The 19,257-nt window shown below is 31.3% G+C and overlaps 2 protein-coding genes across 3 annotated transcripts in view; one reads left to right on the forward strand and one right to left on the reverse strand.

Annotated features, from left to right (window-relative positions):
* The window catches only part of LOC138131467 (uncharacterized protein DDB_G0284459), a 42,205-nt gene extending 29,780 nt beyond the window's left edge, over window positions 1-12,425 (reverse strand). For both annotated transcript variants that reach the window (XM_069048486.1, XM_069048485.1), the window contains exons 1-2: window positions 12,274-12,425; window positions 6,250-6,379 (exon numbers count right to left, since the gene is read on the reverse strand). In XM_069048486.1, the coding sequence (XP_068904587.1) occupies window positions 6,250-6,379; window positions 12,274-12,345 (202 nt within the window). In that variant the 5' untranslated portion in view covers window positions 12,346-12,425. The remainder of the gene's footprint in view (window positions 1-6,249; window positions 6,380-12,273) is intronic.
* A 3,059-nt stretch (window positions 12,426-15,484) lies between these two features.
* Window positions 15,485-19,257, forward strand: part of Mct1 (Monocarboxylate transporter 1) — a 28,507-nt gene continuing 24,734 nt past the window's right edge. Inside the window, exon 1 of the mRNA XM_069048487.1 lies at window positions 15,485-15,774. The gene's annotated coding sequence lies outside the window, so the exon portion shown is untranslated. The remainder of the gene's footprint in view (window positions 15,775-19,257) is intronic.

A 19,257-nucleotide genomic window follows, 5' to 3' on the forward strand; every position in this document is an offset into this window, starting at 1 on the left:
CCCGATATGATTGATATTGTTACTTCTTTATTACACCTTTATTAGAAAATATGTAACTGTGAGTTAGCATCATTTGGTTAAAAAGTCAGCAGATTTAATAAATTCGCCATGTTTTGAAGCTTTGGCCACAGCCTGGTTAACCAGCTTGTTACTTTATAATTTTTTAATTCGTTACTAAATTCAATTTATGTGTTCCGACGACGACCATTAAATTTCAGTTGACCCTCTCGTGCATCGTAATTCAATAACACCTACCTACCTATTTTATGATGTACGCTTGTCGTAACTTACTTCCTAACCAAATCTAACTGGTTTGTGCTACAAAATAGGTATATTACAACTTTTTATTTCTACTCTTTCTCGAATTCTTCTTTAATACCATTTAATCCACTGCAACATAGTCAGCGTATTTTATTACAACTGTCTAACGCTAAGTAAAAACAATATATTCTTTCTGAAGGAAAGCTGATTCATCTTCACCATTTTAACAAACGCTCGCAGTGAATCTTGCCTCCCGAATTGTTTCACTTAAAGCGTTTCTTATTTTAATTTTAACGAGGTAAGGTTTATTGACCAAAAGTGTGTTGTTAAGTTCATTTTACGGAATAGTACGATTAAAATTAATCGGCTATAACAAGAGTGAGTAATAAAACTCCCAAAATTCCAGAGGAAACTACTCATTCACATGTTCACAGGGGAAAATGAAACGCGATTATTAAACATTGATCGTAAACTTAACAAGACGGGTCACGTAACTTCCTGTAAGTTTGATCTGCAGCAAGGACAGTAACGGGCCCGGAGCGCCTCTGGGGAACCTATTTTATGACGAGAGGCGACAGTTACGGCTGTTACTTTACCATTACGGCACGCCTAAGATTCACCGCCCATTCTGCCACCACAAAGTGTTTACTATTAGAATGGCCGCCTGAAGAAATTTGCACTTGTAAATTGTTTAAGAACAATTTATTTGAAAGAGTTTCCTGTAAAATTATAATATTCGCTTGGATGGTTCGGTAAAACTAAATTAAGTTTGTTTATAACACAATTTGCAAACTTTCATCATAGTTGAAAAATTTGAACTTTATTACCTTATTAAAAGTTTGGTAGATCGCTTGTAACAGTTTGAGTAAATTTTTATAAGGGTACAAACTATCCAACAACAAAAAAGGCCCTCTTTTTTATAAGATGCGAACAAAGATTTTTGTTGTTGTTGTTTGTCCGAATTGCTTGAAATTTTAATCATTGAAAGGTATCAATTAAATTGTTTTTTTTGTATCGCAGTGTGCGAAAGTGACATATTAAACATCGTTTTACGCATGATAAAAGATTCCTAGTTGCCCTTACTGTTTACGTCACTGTTAACATGGGTGTGCATAGATTTAAAATTTTAACAGTGTCCTAAATAAATAATTTCACCCGAAACAACATTCCTGGACATTTCGTCAGTTTGACAGTTGGCATCGGACCACAGAACATTTTCATAATAAAGTACAGCTTCGAAACAACAAAATGGTTTACTACATAATGCACGAGCTTATGAGAATAGGTAAATTTACGTGAGCGTCTATTTTGCAATTCATGCAGGCCGCAATGTTCGAAATGCAGTGGTGCCAATCATTTGGACGTCTCTAGAGTGGCATTCCCCTGAATATTGTATAGTTTTGCTATGAAATATGGCGGCAGTAAGCGCGATCTAAATCAAAAGTGGGTAGCATTTTTAAGTGACTGGGCGAGAAATTATTTATGAGATGTACAAAATAAGCACTATATTTAAATTTTAACACAATAATAAAAGAGCTTTTTTCGAATAAGACAAATGATTTAACTGATTCCAAAAATTACCGCACCGATGCCAGTAAAGTATGTCATTACGACATTCAAATCAATATCATAAAGTTTAACATTAACCATGGTAATCTTGATGTTATAGATTTGGTTGACAAGAGTAGGAGTATTTATTATTTCTAAAAACACTAGACATGTAATGCTAAATTATGAATGCAATTATTGTAAAAATTGTTCCTGCCTAGTTAGAAAAATGTTTAATGTTCCCATTTAGAAACTAATGGACACTAAATGCTCTCTTATTGTACATAATTTACTTTTTGTCTATAGTCACTCCGCCTGCTACTGTCCTCACGTCCCACACACTTGGACTCTAACGGCCACGTTCTAATATTCTAGATCCAGTTAAAGTTGAAAACATGACAAATAGAACGTGACCTGTATTGTAATGTACATTGCAAAGTTAGTCAAATTATAACCATTAGGTACTTATTAATAAATTTGTGTTAATGCTATAGCAATGTAAGTTGTGTTATAAAAACCGAAATTCTCGTGTCTAACCTGAAATCTATAAGTTTGTTTCACATAGAGTTTCCTGCTATAAATAGAATACTTATCGATTGCGACAATGATTAATTAAATGTTTACTCGGTACAGGCGCAATAAAACTGTTTTTACAAGTCCACAAAGTATCTAGTTAAATACCGGTGTCACACACCTAACACCTGTGTTACCCTAATTAGGTCACATTACATCACCAGAAGGACATCATTGTAACGTTACGTTAGGGTTTAGGGCGAGAAATATGATGCAGAAGTAATTGAAGACAAATTAGAAATTTAACACTGAAAAATAAGCACTGTTAAGATTGTAAGAATTTTACATTTACGTTTGTTGTAATTTTTATTCAATAAAATAAAAACATATTGTAATCGTAGTCACATATCGGGTACTAATGTTAAGGTAAGAAATGATTTTTTTTTACGAGAGTCAGTTCGGTAACTAATTTTGTGGTTTTACTAGTAATACCCTTCACAAATAGTTGCAAAACTTACCGCAAACTGAACGGATTAAAACTGCAAATTGCTGCCGTTAGAAAGATTAAAACTTTACATGATTTATCTTGGGCGGTGGTAATGTGGCGGTTAAGCATTTAAGGTCTGTATGCTAGATTACACCAATACCTACGTCCTCTAAACTTTTTAAAGACTTTATTTCATATTATTCAGACTGTAAAACTCCTGGTTATCGTTTGATTTTATGAGTCCATAATAATAATCATTAAAAATACCATTACAAGCAATATACACGTTTGTCAATGGTTTACCCAATTTTTATAACCTCTTAAAACAAAACAAATTCATAAGGTTTAACAACCTTTTGTTCTGAGTTTATGTTATCCTTTTTCATATTTCTTTGTCATATAAAATATTATTTTCTTCAAACGTCCGTAAATTATGACATTATCCTGCTGCATTGATAATGCTAAAGTGTCACTTCATTGTCATGGCATCTAACGAGCTGACGAGCGGCAGATAAAGTTATTATCTCCGCTGAGAGCGGCAGATAAAGTTATTATCTCCGCTGAGGGCGTCCGTGAAGTTATTATCTCCGCTGATGAGCGGCAGTAAAGTAAACTAGCTAAATCATTTGAAATTCCTACCTGGTTTCTTAACATGTCTTAAATAATTTGTTATGAAGGTTTGAAGAAAAAATAGTATATGTTATTCGGAGCAAAAATGGTTTTATGTGCTTTGGCTGGTTTGTCTTCCTCACTGCGTTCGGCAGCCAATCTACCAGCCGCAGCACATAAAACTTCATTTTTGCTCCTCATAACATAATATACTATTTTATAATGTATAATATAAAAAGGAGTAAATGTTTTGAAGTATATTTTTCTAAGCAACATATTTAAGAGTCTTGAAAGTTTGTTATTTTCATAAATATAAAATCACAACGTGTACTGTTCAGGAATCAATACGTATGGAAGAACTTGCACAAGATTTTTTCAATTTACCTTTTTCTTTTGAAATTACGTATCTAGTAATAAAAATACTGCTCAGGTTCTATGTTAGTAGGCAACGACAGCACTAAACAAACAGAAAATATCCGTAACACACGTTTTAAACATAAAGTTTAAGAGCAACATTAAACCGTACAATAAAAAAGTCAATAAAAGAAACTCTTAGGGAAATTAGAGCTTCGATAAATATAATAGCAATAAACTGGACGCACTTATTTAAGTAGAAACTACCTATTGTTTGATTACTTGAGAATAAATGTGTAAAGCAAATTATAAATAAAGGATCATACGAGTATGTAATAATTACTGTTAATTTTATATGTACTAATAACGTAACTAGTTACGTATTGCCAAAATTTATAAAAACTTAATAAATAAGTACAATATTTCCAGTTATAAAGTATAATAAAAATCTATTATCAAAAATTTTACTGTAAATTGAAATACATATCAATTGAATCAATTAGGTATCTATGGCGGAGGCGCCGGGTTAGAAAGCTCATGCAAAATTCCACAATCATAGCTTATATTCACTTAAACATTTTATTAGAGTTGATTTTTGCACACAAAATTAAATAATGATGCAAATAAATTAATATTTGTCTCCATTTAATAGAAATGTGCACTTTTAAAGAAATTGCTTTTCAATTGATTTTTTTTACACATTGAAATGAATAAAGCGTTCAAGACTAATACATTTAATGCCAGGAATTTCGATGTTACGTTGAAGATTAAAATCATAATCGTCAGGCAAGAGCAATTTAAAACTGTTGATTTAGTAGACACACTGCAAATATATTTATGAAAGAGTTGAGTATCGTCCATTTTAATAAGAAGTTACAAAAAGCCATAAATATAAGGACAGCGAAAATTATTTACATCATCATCGTACACTGAAACGCAAAAGTATTATTTTTTGCATATCGTAATGAAAGTGGCACTTTTTTACACGCAAAATCGTAGTGAAAGTGGCACTTTTTTACACGAAAAATCGTAGTGAAAGTAGTACTTTTTTGCATCATGTTATTCCATCTCCTTGGAGATGATTGTCAAAGCATACCCATTTATTTTTATAATTTTTTTCTAAATCCTTTTAGACCAAATTTCTCAACTTACATCATGAAAAAAGTACGACTTTCTTAACTAGTTGTACAAATAACTAATTTCAACACAGTAAATGTGTTTAGTGTTGGTTTTTAATTTGGTTGTATATCTGTGCAGCGTTAGTTAATACTTAACCCTAATTATAGTACTAATCAATACCCGTTTTAATCTCCCTCGTCAAAAAGTAGATTCACTTTCAGTTAGTAATGCTTTCCCGTCGTATCTAATGCTTCCATAATTTTAATTTCCGCTTGACATGTTTCTTGGGGTAACCTTCAAATTATCGTTTACTCGTAATAATCATTAAAAATAATTAATATGTAATATAAAAGTGACGTGCTGATGTGTAAAATTCTCTTTGATATAATGTAGATCACTGTAATCACTTGCATAATCCAATGCTGCTGATAAATATTTAATTTATATTTACAATTAACAATCGGCGTTATCTATGTATTTGTATCTAACACCACCTCATGGATGTATTTTTCGTCCTTATGTTTATTGCTCTTCAGGGAATATCTAATTTTATAGTGAATTGATTAATTTGCTCTAAACCGACGCAACTGCATAAATAAATTTCACCACATTTTCACCAACAGAACTAGTGTTAGCAAGTTTTCATTTAGATTCAGTGTACTGTAGCGGGCAGCAAAACTTTTCATTTTATATTAACTGGATTCGCTGTGGCTAAACAACAATCGAAAAACAAGAACAGTCAGTGGTGGACATTTGAAACATTTGTGAAATGTGGAGTAACTAATTTAGATATTATTACCCACCATTTATTTTAATGAAGCAAGAATAAACTTGTTGTTTTCTTCACGTAATAACTCAGGGAAATTGTCATTCCTTAAATTGATATTTCCTAGAAAAGTTATTTCACGATGAAAGTACTTTCACAATTTTCTACATAGCGTAAAGTCACACTAAAGTCATAACTTTCGTAGTTTTATAACGTACCATAGTTATTGACTTAAACCTCTGATAATACGTAAATGGTGAATTTTCGAAATGGCTTTTATAAAAATATTCTGCAACAGTGGAGTAAATTCACAGTATTATAATAGATAAGAATTAAGCTAGAGCCAACCAAAAATCAAAATGATTGATGTTACATGAAAGTCGCAACCCACTGCAAATTAACGTTTTACTGGCTTTCCCTTCATCACCAGATAATAATTATTCATAGATTCGAAAAGCGAGGGCCTGGATTATCCAGTTCGAATTACAAATGAAGAAGGACTAGTGCATTTATACCTCGGGCAGTATTTCCAACGAACAAATTGACAGAAGCGTTAAAGCGTGCTAATGATCTAACGAGATCAACCACTTACCAGTAACCAGGTTCGCATGATGAAACTGGCATACAGCGTCAGCTTCATACCAAGATATGCGATCCCGGAAATAACGATAGAATACCGGAAAATCCTCCTCTGGAAGCATCCACGTGTTGCTAATATTCACCTACAAGTAAATACAGACATGTTAAATGCGCGCTGTGATGATGATTATTTTTAAATGTAAACGAATTTCTAAGTTAAATACTTAATTTCAATTTCACTTGGTCGGTGTTTTTGTAAGTATTTGGCGCAATAAAGCATAAACGTTGGTTTAGCGTCAATTAGCAAACTTTAGCTTTGTTAATCGCACATTGATATAATGTTTGATATCGATACTTGAAACCATTTGAGGCAAACACGACATATGAGATCGTTTGACTGTATAGAAATTAATTACAATGTTGATTCAACTGTAACTACATAGTCGATAACAGAAACTCGAGATACAGGGGACATAATTAATGTCAAAATATTTGGCTTTGATAGTCTTTTATTTACTCCATTTATATTTTAATTTTACTACGAGACACTGTAGTAAAAATGTAAATGACGATAAATATAACCATTTGAAAAATCTAGTAGATTACATCATTAAGAGTAGAAGTGAGTCTTTTTGTGCTAAGCCCAGAGATGGAAGACCGAGACGAAGTCGAGGTTGGCATCTGGGCGAAGCATAAAAAGACCTTCTACTCTATCATGGTTCAGTTGTATACCTACTGAGTTATTTTAGTGAAAAAATAGAATTAATCTTGTGCGCAAGAACAAAGCTTTAGCGACAATCACAATCTTTTTTATATACTCGTATAAGTACCACTCAGATGGTGATTAGAACGTTCTGCCACATAAATTACTTTGATATTACGCAAAAACTATAACAGATTTTCTTCTCAACAAAAACACTCCTTGCAAAGAACTCTCCTTGTCTTTTATTGGTGGAACTAAGCAATGTTTAATTGCTGGCAATAGAGTTCAATGAAATAACGTTTAATCACTATGCAATGTAACATAAAAATGATAAATAAAAGCACCAAGATGAGAATATGAATTAAGAGTCGGTGAATTTTTCCTACCGCAAAACTTTTTTCATTTCGTATAATGGTGCAAGAGTGGAATTAATTTCCGTCGCATTCATGTTAAATTTGCGATTTGAGACATTGCGGCGACAGTTAAAACCGAAGGAATGCAAGACGATAAATTACATCCTCCTTCTAACAATTTACCATTCATTATTTCTCGCATTCGTGGGAGGCTTCTCTTTCCAACTCAACCATCCACCTACTTGGGCTTCATAAAATACGATGCATTTAGTGACTTGATCAAAACCACCAACGTCTCCGTTAATATTTTCTAAAACAGATGGTCGATTAGACACATCTCTCAAATTCGTGAATTCATTATCACTACTGATAAGTATAAATCTTTTACTTCTGGTTTATTTGAAAAAATGCAATTGCTTTATTTCATCCAGCTGGCAAAATTTGCTAAAAATCAAATGTTTACACTTATTTTTCGTAATTTCTCCCAGAAGTATAATAAGTTTTTATAATATCTTCGATCTATTCTAAATTTGAATTTCAAAAGCAAATAAATTTAATTGAGGTAAGGACATTTTAGAATCGAATAATTTCCAAAAATACATCTCTGAGGGAGAGTTGTTAAAGTTAATTTTACTTTGAACATAATTAGATTGACCTCCAACTTCCACTTTCTTTTACAACAAGAATCAAATATATCTGAGACTTGTAGTTCCATTTAACTTCAGTTTTGATTATTCCTTTTGAAGTTATCCTTGACAATTTAAAATGAATGAAAATGAATAAAATGTTTCATGTGCATAAGTATTAGAAGCTTCATGAGACTTTTTACAAATTGTAAGTACATGTTATGCTATTGGTGGTCAGATCCAGAACCACTTCTGGATAGATAGGCAACGTGTAAATGTGCAGACAAATGCTGAGCTTTGCTCTTAGAACGTAAACATAATAAATCTTGACACGAGTGGCAGGAAAGCACGACGAACAAAATAGAACAGACTAAGCACTGTAGTTTCATGGGATTCAGTTGAGAACGACAGTCACCACACCAGAGTGTTGCAAGATCCCAAAGGAACTAAACTTGCCCCGTTGAATGGCACTTATCAAATTTACTGTGTGCTTTACGGCATCTTACAATATGACCTTATGATTAATTATTGATCAGTTTTACGAGTTTATCCTATTAGAATGGAATTATCAAATCGTAAAGTACCAGATTCAACTGAATTCATCTATTAAAGTGAAACACATAAAACTAATTCCAAATTATCCGACGGTGCTGGCAATTTAATAACAATGTTATTAAATGTGATACTCTCGATATGACAATGTGTAATTTGAAGCCAAACATCACACTTAAGCCGTCTGAATAACCTCTCTTTTTCTTAATTAATAGGATTCTGTAGATTTTTAGGACTGCTGGTGATTATAATGAGATGGTAACGTCCTGTTCCTGCCAAAAGTCACTAACTAACATTTTTACTAGCACAATTTTATCATAACTATTCACTCCAAAAGTTATTAACTATTAAATCAAGAGGAAACGGACTTATTGCGGAATCAGGCGATTTAAAATCAAAGAAATTCCTTTTCGAGAGGATTTCCCTTGCTTTTCAACGTGGAAACGCTGCAAGCATTCGGGGCACTTTTCCAGATTCCGCATTATTATCGGAAATTTTTGTATTGTAAACCAAAAATGTTATGTACTTACTTAAGAGGAAGTCTAAAATATTAAGAGATCACTAAGAGACTTAAATATTTGAGTTTATGATAGAAGTCATCACAATGAGATGATAACTTTCAGCAATTTGGCAACACAACGTGTATATTATAAAAGTCACTAACAGCAGCTAGTGACGAAGAGAGAAAAAGATTAAGAAGAAGATGTTGCCTTATAATCTTTGGTTATTTACTTCTAGTTTACACAGTTAATGTTCTATTCCATTTATTTTTGTTAATTTTTAGTTTTAATTAATAAATACATAACTACATAATTGTAAATTACACATTTTTTTGCTTACTAGAAGCCAATAACTACTAACTACCGGGTGATTTTTAGTGATTGAAATTATTTTTGTTCGGTGGCAACACATTTACGATTTTATGTTGGTACACTTGACTGTCAAATTCACATATGACACTTCAAAAGTCAAAATAACTCAAATTGTCATTATCTTAACTTAGAATCTTAACCTAGAAAGCGAATCAACAGACGACTCTTTGATAAATGACTGGGCGTACTGATTATTCAGGAGTGCCTAGTGTCTAGTGAAATACTTTACTAATTAATAAGTTCTGTGACAAAAACAAGAAGTAAAACAATTTGATTATTGTAAATTGTGTGTATTATGTGGTTATAGATTTATATCAGGAACTCACTTTATCAGTTTATTAGAAATTATTGATATAGTTGTGTGTACGAAATTTCCATAAGATAAATTTTCTTCAGAAAAACATATTCAGTTTAGGATTAACCAGAATCTTAAAATAAAAGTACACTTAACTTCGTGAGCTTATTAAAAGTTAGACGGGGAGCTCGTTTGAGGATCCATTTTTATTAGGTTTATAAATACGGAGATAGGAAAAGGAAGCCGAAGAGTGCGCATCCAACCTACATTATATAACTATTTTTTAATATCTTGGGCATTAAAGCTCCAACACGCACGTTTGTCAACGTTTCTGCTTAAAGCTTACAAAAGAAAGTACTGTGGCCGTAAATGCAAAGCTGTAGACTGTTTAATATCTTGGCTTACTTTAATAAAATAAATGTCTGCTTTCTTCTTCTTCTGCTTTGAAAATTTTTGGTGTGATTTAAAAACCGACAGATCTGTTCTTTATCAAATTACATGTAGAAATAATTTGCCATATTAGACAACCTGTCCCAGACGTGCCTCCCCATAGAAAACAGCCATGTTCCGATAGCAAACACATAAAGTTTTCAATTTCACCAATCTCAGAAGCTCAGGTATTACAAAAAAATTGGACAAGTTGCTAGACAGCAAAAATAATTATTATTGATATCCCAACAACAAAAAATCGGACAGGTTGCTTGACAACAAAAATAATTATATGCAAGTAATTACTGATATCTGCAATTTAATTGATGTCCCGATTTGTGAAGATCATTTGAAAACATGAAGCGAAGAGAGTAACATTATGTTTGGAAGCTGAAGGCAGACATTTCGAACATTTACTGTATGTACTTCGTAAATACGATTGGAGCTCCTCATGATTCTTTTACAACCGACAGGTCACACATAATTCACCCCTTTATGAAAATCAAGATTTCAACTTTCTCAAAATCACTAACCTAACTTTTAAGACTGGCATCTGATAACTGAAATTTTAACGAATTGCCAACTGAAATTTTTGGTGACAGCCAACTCTATTTTTGTTTCGATCTCACGGTATATTGTTACGTTACAGTGGCTTTTAAACAATATAATGAATGCAAACCAACAAATAATGACAATTATTGTAAACTTTATTAACAAATTCATTTATTGTACATGTTTAAAATTTAACCGATTGCAGATTCAAAGAAGCATTTCAAACGATTAAAATTTGTATGTATTGTACATTTAATTGAAAATACATGTAAAGATTAAAACATTAATTTCCGCTATAGAATGTGCTGACGTTAAAGCAGTATTGATTAATCTTTTTTTTGTCGTCATTATTCATTAGTTATAAGCTCAACAAAAATTTGCAAAAATTATTTCAAGTTGTTTTTCTGGGGAACGTTTACTTTGTACGTTTTCAATTATAATAACTGTCGTTTAAAAAAAGACAACAATTAGAATTTTATTCTTGAAATGTTTGTATCTACCGTAAAAAGCAAGAAATTTACATCTGTCTACAGTTATGAATTTGTAAGGTTTAAAGCATACCTACTTATAACAATTATTTCAGTACAATAAAACTTTTTCATTTAAAAGTCGTACAAATAAGATTTCATTTCAATTTTCCGAGTGTGAGAAGACATAATGCGCATGAGCGCATTATTTGAGGCACGAGCGGCGAAGGAGCGAGTGCTTCATTTGCGCAAAAAAACACATCTATTTGAGTTCTTTCCGAAAAGTTCAACGAGGAAGAAAATATTTCAATTATTCTAAATTTTCGGAGCTATATAATAATAGTTATTTAGGTAACAGGTACGGAAAGTGATACTTTACTAAACAAGTAAATATATTTCAACACCAGTGTGAGCGTCTACGACTTCTACAACTATTTATCTAAAGACTAATCATTAAACTTATCATTGAAAACAAGCTATCATTCCATGCAAATAATCACCTAGTCTGATTTTGTAAGGTCTCGTTACTTTATTTTATATTCATAATTACTGCGGTGAGTATCTTATCCCGCAACGTTTAGTACATGTTTCGGTACTTGCTTTTCTTTTTGTAGCAAATTTTTTCCTTAAAAATAGAATAAATGAAAATATGATCGTTCTTCTTAAGTGTCTTAGTTTCTTAATTTGAAAAAAATGTGAAGGTACACGAAGAGAACAGAATAAAATAGTAATAAATATTAACTACAAGTTAACCAAGTCTCCTAGTAGTAGGTGCTTTTCTGTTTGTCCTTCTTGAAAACTGTGTTAAAACATAAAGCTGATTTTGGTTAATCTTTTTTACTTTTTATAAATACATAACAATAAGTTTCGCTAAATAATTAGAAAACTTGTTCATAAACAAAAAGTTTACGGTCTTTCAAATTGTTAAAAGTAAAATTGAAATGTTGAGTGTATGTACAAGAGCCAACAATAGCAGCATTCAATCGTTAAACAATATTGTAAACTTTTGAGCCATTCCTGACACTCGCATGACGCTTGAATAATTTACAAGAAGGGGTAAACTGCAAATTGCCTCTTTATTTATTCAGGAATGAAAATGCTCTAAATGTCCAAGCTAGCCAAATGAAAACTATTATGTTTTTAGCATGAGTTCACAAACTAAATCGCAATGAGCTTAAATATACATACCGCTCGAGCAGAAACAAATGTTGACAGCATTATTGTCGCGAACACAAGCAAAGCAATGCGATGAGACTCCATTGTGTTTTAGTCAATGTCGCGTGCTCGACTGAAGCTTTTGGAGCTTTGAAAAGCTCGCGCAGTCCACGAAGGGTTATCGAACTCCTCAACATCACAAACGATGGCGCTCTTGCATGGAAGGATACTACAGAAAACTGTTTTTTATTTATACATAGGTCCCTGTCAAGGTTAATTATTTAGGCAATTAGATAGTATGTCTACATATTTACAATAAACTTTATCAGCTCCTGAAATGAAGGAAAAATAAATATCAGTACAGTAGCATTAGCAGCATAACTAATGAATATCATTTTTTAATGAATCTGAATGATGATTACACCAACATTTTATTGGTGATGAAAGAGAAGTATCACTACACAAAAAATTTGTTAACATAAATGGTTTAAAATATCTACCGTATCTGTGGGTTCATCAATTAAATGCGGTATATCAATTAAAAATTCATGAAAAAAAGAACGAATATGGTAGTTTAAAAACAACGCTGGAAGTAATATAACACCTAAATGAAAAATATGAACCCATCACACAAACAGAATATTTTAATGTGAAATTTTTTCATGTTTTCAAGCCCTTTTACAGGTTGACGTAACCGGTTAGAAATAAATTGATTGCTCCAGGTCATGTACTCATCAAGTTTGATGGATGCTCTGTCTTTCACGTCCTCACTGTTGACCGACGTTTTAAGTGTAATGCTTTTCATCGTATTACTAGATATTGTAATGGTATTAATTTCCAATAAATGACACGATGTGAAAAATATCTTCTCCAACTTGTCCGAAATCTCTCCCATGCCCATAAGATAATTAATGAGAGTCAAACTCATTCTCGACCATAGGCAAACTCGCTGCCGACAACTACAGGCAGTTAACTGCAATTATACACCCCACCACAACAATATACAGTATGTTGCACTTAAGATTAAGGGATGAAGCCAGCCTGATATTTTCTTTATCGTCGAACTTCATGAGATGCATCTCATGCTTCACTCAACTGTAAGTTGTAAACTCAATCAACTGTGATCTCGCGAGTAGAGCCAGTTCTCGATATTTTGCTTCACGTTAAAGATTACAACAACAAAATGCAAGTCTTTATTTGAACTATTAATACTAATAAAAATTTTAATAAAAAATAGTGTTTACAAGAACTGGACAGGGTTTTGCAAAATGTTCTTGTAATTCAAGGAGTCAAACAAATTAATGTATTAAGTGGAAAATTGTAGTTTTTATTTTTTTTTTAACAAATAACTTGCATCATGTTCTTCTTCTTTATACCTACAGGGGCAAGCATTATTTGTTGGTTGTCAATGTTATTCTTTGACACAATGGAAAGTGTTTTAGTGTGAAACGGATGTATATCCGTTATTATGAGTGATTTTGCGACACCAGTAAAAAGATTATTATAATCACATAAACATTAAAAAACAATAATCGTTCATTCGAATGGTAAAGTTAAGCAACGCCGAGCGTGGTCAGTGATTAGATGGGTCATCGCCTTTAATACTTTATATCTTCATTTGATTTCAGTATTATTTATAATCCGTAATGACTTATGAGAAAACTTCGATGAGGATATCCTGTAAAAAGTGAACGTACATCAAAATAAAAAAAAAAAGTCGTTTCAAATGAGCATTATAGTTGTCATAATATCTTAAAGTATTATTATTAACAAATTCCATAAGCATTTTATCCAACACCTGTTTATTATGAAGTCATAATAATAATGCCGATTTTGAATTTATTATGAGGTCTTTAAAACACTAGTTGACTTATGAACCCATAATTAAACTATTTTTAGGTAAACAGTTTAGAGAGAATTGAACTTCAAAAAATGTAATACATAAAATTAGAATTACATGTGAAACAGGAATCTCAGATGAAATCATTTGTTGAGGCTTACGTTAACATTTATATTAATTAAAGCTTTTAACGCTATGTTTTGATGATGTTTTGAGAACTGTTACAGAAGGAGGTGTTGGATAAAACTATGTATTACACTCCTGCCTTAATAGCAAATAAGTTACTCAAGAAGAATTAGCCCACTAGTGCAAGCTCTCGTGTCTAAACATTTCTTCCGTGACTTATTTGACTTATAAGACACTTGTATAATAAATAGCTATTTGATTACTCTCACATTTAAAAAAATTGAAATTATGAGTGTTACTAAGATTAAAAAAAGAAACACATTCACGGAAATGTTTTCACGTTTAATCTCGACAAGACATTAACTATGTATTAAGCTGGAAGTTATCACTCACTTAAAAAATGAACATGTGCCTACGTCGACAGTTTGCCTATCAAGTAATCATAAAATGGGAATCAATTACTGTTAAGGATCTGCCAACAACAGATAAACCCCTAGTTGTAAAAGTTAGAAAACAAAACAAACTATTAAAAAGCACTGTAAACAGTTGGTGTTTCTTATTAGAAATTAATTTCAAAATATAATATGTATTTAACATTACACCAGCGAAAAGTGTTAGATCGCGTAAACACATATTTGAAAAGAAAATCTTGATCTGAACTGTTATTGCGTATAATAGGTATTTTAAACCTGTGCAAGTAATATAAAAATGTTTACATAATAATTCTCTCAACAAATATCGATCCCATGAAAATGATGTGTTTTGACATTAACTTTAATACAAATCAATCAAATGTTCCACAAACGGATGCAGTCAAGGATACTCGAATAGCTAAGTAAAAATTTACAATTTTTTGTGTTCGTAAATCTTTGACTAATGTAATTAATAATTTGATTTAATTTTCTTGATTAAGTCTTGTGTGTTAAAATATTTACATATTGTTATAGATCTTTTGTACGCTATTTGTATTTCAAAAAATATTTTATGTAAAAATTGGAATAGAACACGATTGCAAAGCTTATTATTACAATTTTAAATTTTGATTCAATGATTTGATACGTTCTGTACCAGCAAAGTGAATTATGTATAACTCATTTAACTCGAGTGAACTTATATGATCTACGCTTGCGTGGAATAACATTTTCAAACAGAAGCAATCAGCTGTGGGTTTAAATTGATGTTTAGATAAGGACAGAAAAGCCAGATGCGCAGGACGATATTCTAATATTTGACGGAGAAGTGTAGAGTAGTGGTTGATAGTTTACACCAAATTAAAACAATTTATTAAAAAAAATCGTAAAATTCAATTAGTCACTGGCGTGAACCATATTATTATGAAAAAATAACACAATTTGGAATTTTTGATAAGAGATGCGGCATGTTGAATTATGTGGAAAGTTGCGTACACATCTTTAACTTCAAATGGAAAATACCATGTCATACCTGTCCACAAGTTAGTTCCGCAAAATCTTCTGCGGTAGCAGGAATGGCGGCCGGAACGCGGATTGTAGAAAACAAAGGATTATTTATTATAGATGTTTTCAAAATATCATGTCAACTGTAGACTGGTAAGTTGATTTTAGTGTGATCATTGATCTTGACGAAAAATTATGGACAAGAAATTTCTTTGATAGATTGAATAATTCTAAATCAGTATAGCAACATTTTCAAAGATTATTGTGTATAGTCATTAATGTTAAAGCAGTGATAATTAGTAGATTTAATTGACCAAATTCTAATTATCGTGACGGAATTATGAGGCATAATTGACAATCAATCTAAAATTAAAGGTTAGTTAAAAATATAATGCCGCAATTTATGACATTCTACGTCATTCGACACGTGTTACAGTAATTACTTTACCGCAAGTAACAAAAGTGGGTGTTTATTAGAAAAGGTCAAAATCAGTTTTTCAAATTAACCATTATTATTACTAATAACACCATTTCAATTATTATTGATTTCCATAGGCCCACGCAATAAAATACCTTACGGCGCATCTGAAATGAACATCTGCATTATAAAACAAATAATACAAATACAGATTATGTTGTCAAAAACCTTAATTTGCCGTTATAAAACTGTCAATTCAAAACCTTATCAGTTAACATTTTACGCTTTTGACTTGCCCCGATTAAAACGAGTTTTTCCACATCTCTCATAAACCATACTTCGCAAACCTACTTCTTTACACATTTTCCTCTCAAAAATGTAATGATAAAATTTCCACAGCTTGCACAACAAATCATGTTTTAATAAAGCTGCGAACAAAGGCACAAGACAAACGATTTCATTAAAACGAATTAGGTTATTTCAATCGGGTAGCCAAATAAATAATTATTTAGCTACCCGATCGAAATAACCTAATTCGCAAATAATTGCGAAATTTGATAATGTTATTTTTAATTTTACGAGAGTGTCTGTGCAATATTTCAAGTGCAAGTTTCAAAACGTCACTCTTCTTGCAACTGGTTTGAATGTGAAAAATTTTCGCAACATTTTTTCTGCCAACTCTTCGATCACGTGGTGTATTAGAACTTGAATCACAAATTTGTCAAACTCAACTAAACTTCAAACTGACATGGCATTTAGTTATTTACAATACGAGTGAGGAAGAAAAAGCTTTCGTTCACGCGAATTGCGTGTTCGTCAACGAAGCGCAGCTTTTCATCTTTTTTAAAAGATGTATTTTAATAGAATGCCCTAGTGCATCCCCTGATCATAATCAAAGTCAGATGCGTCAAGTGGATGTAAATTTTTCATTTTAATTTAATACATATTACACTTATCCCATCGTACAAACATTCCAGGCGCCACTGACCTCGTTGATATCTTATCAGGCTTTACAGCGTGGAGTTCTGCAACCATTGAATAACAGATAGTAATTGTTATTCTATCTTTTATTTTGGGGTCGAACGGTTAATAATTGATTTAAATACTATGGCAACAGAGAATACATAATTTTTCCAAAACTCCAATATTTAGGTTGTTGTAAGTAAGACTCAAGGTTTTTAAATTCATAAAACGTCATATGACAATTGGTGAGTAATCATTATCTAAACTGTTTGACCTGCCACAAAATAATTTTATGGTAACTGATAAAAAGTGTAGATGAATCTTAAAAACGAGAACTTATGTTGGAAAAGTTCAATTATGAAAAAATTGTAACTTAACATGATATTGATCTTTAAAACTTTTTAAATAAATTGAGAAAAATGATAAAATTGACAAATGAATCAAAATAGAAATAAATTTTTCGTTGGGTAGTCATTGATAGTAACAATTAAAATCCCGTCTGAATGATTTTTTTGTTCAGTGTAATTAAAAGATTCTATTATTTCAAATAAGAAGGAAAATAAATAATAATAAATTAACAGATGACGTTTTGAGCATAGAAAAATTTCTACAGCAAAATTTATTTTTAATCCTAGCGAGCTAAGATTGCAATGAAATATTCCTGGGGGACCTAAATTGTACTCTAAAAATAACTTTTTAGTTATGATATTATTTGTTTATTTATACAGGGATTTATACAGTTCTGAGAGTTTTTATGACCGCTTGATTTTCAGATATTTAAAACATTTTTGTGGTCCTCAAAGTTAAATGAAAGAAGTTCTATTTACTCATTAAATATGTTTCTATTTTATATATTTACATAAGAGGATAAGGCTTCTGAATTTAAAGCCAAACCACCTCCAATTATTAGGAACATATTTTATTTCGGTACAATACCATAGTCCACGTTAAACAAAATAACAATTCCAGAACACTCCATTTTTTAATTTCGCAACACACGTATCATACACAATAATTTAAGCGACAACACTTTCTCAATCAAGTATAGTTTTATAAATATTGGCAGCAGAAGATAAATGCAATATGAAGAGCAAAGGTTATTATCTGTAAACAACATTTAGATCAATAATTTTCATTTAATTATACTGTCACCCTGAGATTAATTTTTTTACAGTTTGTAATATTACACCACGTCTTGAATTTCATTAAAAAACAGGACTCATAACTATTTTCTAGTTATGTTAAGTAGAAAAATATATACTGAGTTTAAATTATGTTTTTTTGCTGTTAAACTCAACTGAAATCCAAATATTTCTGAGGGAAGACACCTCAATAGTAATGATGAAAAATAATAAACGAACAGAATAGCATAAATCATAATTTATCCTTAAACATTTATTTTTGGAAAATTTCTCTTAATAAAATTCAAAGCTAGTTGAATCAAATAGGTACGAGTAGGTCGTTGAACTGAATTACGTTAACATTTTTAGACTCTATCAAGAAGAATAGCTTGATGTGCCAAAAATTTTTGATAAAAATACTGAATCTGATTCTATTTTTTTATTCAAATTTTAATTTCATTAAAGTAGTCGAAATATAAGAATCTAAGAATTACTTCATTAAAGCATTTTTTTCAATCAATTACTATTAACTATTACATATGTATTGGGTGTTCATTTAAATTTCCGGTTGCTGAACGCACCACTCGTGTAAAAACACAACAACGGTAAAATTTAAACAGCTGCTCCGTGATCACTGATCAGTAATCCGTTGTGCGTTCACAATCGACTCTTCAACGCCACCTTTGACAGGAAATTTAAATGAACAACACTGATAGTTCAAAAATCTTAATTTATCGGATGAAATAATGAACATAGGTATTTGAATGATACACCTTTCGAGCATGATTTGACTCTGATTGCCACAGAGAATTTTACGCATGATTAGTTAAAATAAAACTACCTTCTGGTCAAAAAATTAAAATATTTATTTGTGGTTAACAACTGTATTGATTTAGATAGATTTAACGGCACAAATTTCTGTATACTTAACCTAATATTTCTAAGCAATTTGGTTTAACAATGAACGCACACAATCATAAAATAAGCACATTCACTAGTTGCTTTTTGTTTATATGTAATTAAATCATTAATTATTCATACACACTCATTATACAAATTGTAGTTCATTAGCACTACCTGACTTATTTCTCTATAATTTCCAAGAAAAAATGACGGTGTGGGGCCGTATTCATT

Source organism: Tenebrio molitor, chromosome 5 (assembly GCF_963966145.1).
Source record: "Tenebrio molitor chromosome 5, icTenMoli1.1, whole genome shotgun sequence".
Taxonomy (NCBI): domain Eukaryota; kingdom Metazoa; phylum Arthropoda; class Insecta; order Coleoptera; family Tenebrionidae; genus Tenebrio; species Tenebrio molitor.